At 41.8% G+C, this 6,627-nt stretch overlaps 1 protein-coding gene across 1 annotated transcript; it reads left to right on the top strand.

Annotated features, from left to right (window-relative positions):
• Positions 1-247: 247 nt before the first annotated feature.
• LOC142775528 (uncharacterized) lies at positions 248-4,474 on the top strand. The gene is made up of 3 exons (XM_075876970.1): positions 248-443; positions 1,862-1,962; positions 4,418-4,474. The coding sequence occupies exons 1-3, from the start codon at positions 248-250 to the stop codon at positions 4,472-4,474; spliced, it is 354 nt and encodes a 117-aa protein (XP_075733085.1).
• The last annotated feature ends 2,153 nt before the right edge of the window (positions 4,475-6,627 follow it).

Here is a 6,627-nt window from a genome sequence, read left to right as displayed (position 1 = left end):
CGCACATTTACTTCAAAATACATATATTATGGTATATTTCCAACACAATAGGTGGCGCAACAAGCACTAAACGTTTTCCAAGTCAGGTCGTTGGCTTGTTCAGTTTAGCCAATCCAAGAGCAGTACTCTACGTTTGAAGTACTGGATGTTTTGGATGAGTCCTGTGAGACGTGCCACGGCAGTAGTCCCTGCAGTCTTTCTTTTTTGTTTTTGAAGGCGAGTGTTGATTTTGCGCTCCCACTTAATTATGCCGGAAGCACCGAAGGTGGCCTACGTCGTTTACGACGATGGCTACCGGGCTATAGTGAGCGTGAAGCTCATTAAGGACTTCAAGCCGGCGAGTGTGGCTGACTGCCAAAAACACAAAGAAATATATTGGAAGACCAATGAAGCAGGGCACGTCGACGAAGGGTATTATCGAGGAGACGTCATCCTCCTTGGTGGTGAGTTCTGTCTTCTTTGAGGTGTTAATTTTGGTGGCGTTTAGGAATCCGTTTTACAATACAGGAAAAATGTGTGGCAGACGTCGCTGCTTGCACGTGTGTTATTCGGTGCGTAGTCAAAAGAAGACGGACGGAATGGCTTCTGTGTTTTCAGTGTGCCTTATTTGACCCGTTGGTGGTGGTTGCGCAACTACTGCTAAGTTGTTCATGCTTATTAGCCCACGTAGCTCTTTTCGTGTGCACGTGGTGGTCGTCTCGGGCACTCAATTTATGATTTGGAATACGGTATGACCTTGCGGGCTGCTATACAAAGAGGCAAAACGTTTTTCATGTATACTCTAAATGTCATTGGAATGTTTCAGCAGTCTTTCAGTCCACAAATGCACCACAATTGGGCTTAATCAAAACACGTGCGCAGCAGGAAAAACAGCGAGCAAGTGATCATTCTGTAATGTAGAAAACCAGAAGACAAATTGTGCACTTATCCACAGTGACAGTCATCCCGGTAGACGCAAAGATAATTAGAATGTCCGTGGAATGTTATAATATGCAGCTGGTCGAGTAATTTAAAGCGTGCGGTCCGTCGGCATATAGGCAGTTCAGGCTGGTTAGGCCTGTTCGGTAATGCGGGTATATACTTTGTAACAACGCCATAAATGTCATCATCTGCCTTTCAAGATCGTATTATTAATCATCTTCAATGCTAAAACAAATCTTACTGCTTATTGTTAACCTAAATAAAACCCCACCCCTTATGTAATGCCCCTCCTAGAAAGGGGGGCCTTTAAGGTAATAAACTGAACTGAATGCCCAACTTGCGATCAGCTGAGCTACACATATTTTCTGATTATCTTGTTCTAGTTCGAACTTGATGCAATCTTTGCACCTAGACATTTCAATTGACAAGATCTTTGAACTGCTGCATGCAGAAGCTATAAGTAAATGGCAATGCCAAAATTATTTTGATGAGTTTAATATAATTAGATATTTTTTCTCTGGAATAGATTGCAATGGTAATAAAATAAAACTTCAAAAAGCTACTGCGGGACAGTTAATAAGCATTCCTAGAAATGGTGTTGCTCACACGTTCAACAATTACGTTCAAAAGCTTTGACTAATTGTTTTGATGTGTTCCAATAGCTCATATGTGATCACCTGGTAAATTAATTGAGATTGTGCTATAACTCGCAACATGTGGTTTGTCTCAAGGTTTAAATACTTGCATAACTCTTACCATCAGCCATTGACTTGCATCATCTAGAAGCGAATGCATGTACAGCACAGCTTTCTTTCTGCAGAACCAAGCTTTTGTGGTAGAATAGATATGTAGTTGTACTTTGCATGCATTTGTGGTCTTCATACCACATTGGTGCTTTAGTGGCCTGCTAAAATTTAATTTCGTTTGATAATTTCTGTAGCCACCTTCAGTGACCTGATCCAGAAGATGGCCAAGAAACGGCTGTCGGTTCCTGACACTGTGTTTTACGACATAGAAAGTGAAGAAGAGACAACTGAAAAGGTAACATACATGAAACTTTGTTTTCTTGAAATTGTCCGTGACCTGCATCAGGCACCTGGGCAAGAAGTGACTACTGCATTTTCAAATATAGGTGCTAATACTATGCTGCCAGATTTGGTACTTATAGCACTTATAACTGTATTAAAATGGCATATTTCTAAATTTCATGAAGCTGCAAAACAAGGACGACATGTTCCCCCGTGACTGTGCTTGGCAGTTTTATAGCAGTGGAAGTTGCTCAGAAGTTCTTTGAAAGGACAAAAGTCTTGGACAGCTCTTCTTACGGGGCACTATGTGTAGATAATGCAGCTAGTGTACACTGAGCATCAATTTTGAAGTGGTGATCAAATTACAGCTTCTTGAATAATCACCCTCCCAGTGGACAATTCCCATTTCGCGGTTTTATATCGAGCAACAGTCATCTGATGTGTACGGGACACAAGAGATGCAAAGTCAGGGTTCCAGCACTCTTACAACCGATAGGTGGCAAAACATACTGAGAAACTCTCCCATTGCTTTCGCAACAGTTAAGAAGGCCTTAAGGAAAGGAGCATGCATGTGCAGTCTGTTGTGGCCATTGTCTGACAAAGAGGGGAGGGTTGTCTTTACAGGGTATTAGGACAAAAAGTGCTGTAGAATACTGGTTATAACTTGATTATTTATGAAAAAGTCAATGATAACTGGTAATCAATGACAAGTAAACCTAATTGAGTTACCCAGAATGTTAGTTTTGGAAAAGTAATTGATTTATTTGAAACTTGTGTATAAATCTGATCAGTGTACACTAAGCTAGGTAGGCATAATATGGCTGCTTGTTACACAAATGGCAACTTTGCCTTGCACAGAGTGACATTAGAGAGAATAGCAGGCACAGAGCAGCAACTTCCAGCATTTTGGTTACAATTTACATTGTGACCTATGTTAAATTTCACAGATATGCATTTGTCAGCTTTTTAGATGACATTGTGTGTTAGTGTTGTTGCTTTTATTCTATTATGTGGCAAAAGTTGGTGTGGCATAGTTGTTTTTGTTGCAGTCATGGTAACTATGTGTTTATTGATGTTGTGATGCAGCTAAGAATTTTTCTCGACAATTTAGCGCAAGTCTGGGGTGTGTGGAAATTGCACTGTTTGAAATCGAATATCACTGCAACTGTGGTGGCTGTGGTGGTTATCGGGACGTTTTGCAATGTGAGAGATGTTATACCCTTGTCACATGGCAAATTCAATGCCATTCAAAACAAATTACATTAGGCGGACCTAATTTCATTTTACCTGCGTGCTGTCCCATGACAAAAACAAATGTCATTTTGAAATGATGACCATGACCTCAGCCCTCCTGACCCATGGCTTTGGGAAAAATAAACATATAATAAAACTTGTATGTAACATGCGTGTATCCACAAAAATAATTTTTATGGGTGGAAAGGTGCACCTATAATAAAAAAGTGGCCGTTTTGAATAAAAACTTGCCACAGCTGCACGACACACTCGAATGCCGTTGGCCGATGGTATGACCGGGCATGAGTACAGTCAACTGAAGCAAGGTGCACAACCTACTCTCCCGCTGCAGAAATGAGACGGCAGCAACGATTTTGTGTAGTCACCACCTTAGTCACCACATGATTAATATCCACAATACAGGCAATAATGACAACAGGGCACAAACGAAACATGCCCTGCGTTCAGCTGCTGTCATGGAGAGTAGCTTCTTTTTAATGCTATGGCATTAGAGAGCTCGATTTGCAGAAATTCCGGCGTAGGCATCATTGGTTGTGAACGAAAAATCATCTTATGCGCTACTGAAAAACTGAGAATGATGCAAATAAAATAAACAATAAAAATTCTTGGGACGCAGTTCGTTCGCATGGCAAGCGGATGTTCTACCACACGGCCGCGCATCTGTTTGGAAATACAATGAACGAACTTCCTCTGCTTGGAAATGCAGTGGAATTACCTTTCATACTTAACAAACACACACATCCTGTATACATGCTTTACAATGCAACATGAAATATTGCAGTAATAATGCGTGCTACAACCTGCCATTTCTAGCGGGCGTCATAACATGTCATTATAATAATGCCTTGGAGGTTTAAAACTGGTCACCCACTACCAAAGGCACATGCGCTACTGTACCTATTCCCTTAAGGCCACGTAGTGGGTGCGTAAGAAGTTCGAAAAGGTTTCATGCACCAAGTGTTCGATGCACGTAGTAGCAACAGGATATCCTTGTTGCCTTCAACTCCTAAAAACAAAGCTTTAGGGTCCCTTAATTTGTTTTTTTTAACGTTTGCACCTGCTATCATGTCATCAAACCAGTAATAAGTTGAGCTAGTAAGGAACGAGATCTTCATAAATAATAAAATGTATATATACTGAAGTTATAGCCATTTCCCTAGAAGTCCCTGACATTGAGACTACTCAGTCAGAAATCAAATGCGATTGTGTTGCAGGAACTCGTTCCACAGAAAAGGTCGTTTTCATCAAATGGCATTAGTTTCCCCGTGTGACAGCAAAGAAAGGATATTGCAAACGAAGGACATTAGATTTGCTGTGTGACAGGGTGTTAGAATGCTCACTAGTCATGGCTGGAATATGCTACATATCATTTTAACATATGGTGTAGTAGCGCAAATTTGATGGGGACAGTGAGGACAAGAAAACACTGCACTCGCTAGTCTCACAAACAGTGGCGTGTTTTCTTGTCCTCAGGTACTCGTCGAGGTTGCGCTACTATACCATATGTTGAAATGATATCTCACCAACTAGCCCAGCTTTCAACCCTACTGAACTTCATATGCTAGGTAGTTGCTACAACCTGAATTATGTTGGTATCAATGGAGCATGTATGTTTCCTGGCATATTTGCTCGTTTTCGGCTTCTAATCAGTGATGTTGGCTTTGGGTTGATGTGTTTATTTGCTAGCATTCAAAAAAGAAAAAAGAAAAAAATCAGCAACCAAGAACAAAGAGGCGCCGAAGCAGTGCGAGTTCCGAAGAAGAGCTTGTCGAACTGAGTCGGCTCGAAAAAGAGAGGAACATTACGAGGCAGCTCAAGAAAAAAAACAAAAGACTAGAGGAAAGAATAGAAGTACTCGAGAAAAGAAATGACAAGCTGCAAGACATGCTGCAAAACGAACTCAGTAAGTTATATTTATTCCATGCTGCCTTTTAGATTTTTTTTTAATTTTCACGCAGTCAGTGAGTGCTGTGGTTATGTGTACCCTAACACATTTACTTTGGCATCTTCATGTTATTTCGATGCTTTTTCCTCCACAATAAGGATGTAGTACCTGAAATAGCCCTTTGGATTAATGTTGTACAGTCGACATCCGATTTCGCGGACACTCAAGGGATTGCGAAAGGTCCGGAAAATCAGGCAGTCTGGAAAAACGAATGCAAGTAAAATTACACTTTTTGAATAGGTATTTTTTACTGGCGGAAAAGGTCACAGCAGGAGTACAGGATTCTCGTTGCAATTCAGCAAGTACATCATTTAGGTTGCCCCGAAAAGAGCCCTTTGTAATAAAAAAAAGCGAAAAGAAAAAATTTTATGTGACCGACGCTACTGCATTTGTAAAAATTAAGTGCTAAAAGGACTCTCTTATTTTCGTTTGCACGGAGTTCCACTTGCCCCGATTATGTTTGCCTCAATATCAGCTGATGTCATGCTGTCACTGTACACCTATGACGATGTCATGCTCGCGTCAACACCGAACTTGTTGCCCGTGTAGGCTCTGCCTCTTTGATCTATGTGTCGGAGTTGTCGAAACCTTTAGTAACTTGAATGATTTCGTCACCGGTAAATCCCGCACACAGCTCAAGATTTTCGCTAGCGTCGGCAAAGCCCTCCAAGGTTATCTTGGGTGAAATCGAAACACCAGCACTGTGTGGGTCGTTGAAGCAACGACCGCATTTGGAAGTTCTTTACACACGCTGCCCTCTCTAGGTGAGACTGTCGTCTCGGCGTACATTTTAAAGCTGGCGTGGCAAAAACAGTTCCTGGGAGTCTGTTGTGTTACCGCCTTCTATGAGTCGGGAAGCATGCCGGCGGCAGACTATAGGTCAACAGCGTAGCTTTCCTGCCGAATCACAGCCTTATAGTAACATTAGTAACAGCACCATGCAGTTGTGGCCACAGGTTTGTCTAAGCCACGGCTGGCTACAAATTGGCGTGTGCTGAATTCCGGCATTTGCGGTGTCAAAGGTACGGCAGCCACGTCACCGTGGGTTCGAGAGTACGAAAAGAACCAAAATAGTGGTGCTCATTGTGACTTCAATTCCGCTGTTAGCAGTAAAAAGTTAGCAGGAAAATCGGACGGTGAAAGCTATAACTGTCCGAAATTTTGGACTTTTTAATACATTGACTGTATGGGGAACTTGATGGTGCCACAGATCAGTCCGAGAAATCAGACATGTCCAGGATTTCGGTAGTCCGAGAAATCGGACGTTCAGAGTTAAGAAAACCAAAACAATGCAGCCCTTTATAGAATCAGATTTGTGTGAGAGAGTGGCCACTTAGTATGGAAACAGCTGTGATAGTTGCTGAATGTTGTTTCCTTCTACGACAGTGCAGTAGTTACAGCAGCACTAGCAGGAAACAGCAGCCAGCAAAGCATATGTTCTGTATGAATGGACTCCGCTCCTCCTACCCTTTTTCACAA

Source organism: Rhipicephalus microplus, chromosome X, assembly GCF_043290135.1.
Source record: "Rhipicephalus microplus isolate Deutch F79 chromosome X, USDA_Rmic, whole genome shotgun sequence".
NCBI classification, from domain to species: Eukaryota; Metazoa; Arthropoda; class Arachnida; order Ixodida; family Ixodidae; genus Rhipicephalus; species Rhipicephalus microplus.
Note: the sequence above shows the minus strand (reverse complement) of the source record. Positions and strands in the feature narration are given on the sequence as shown.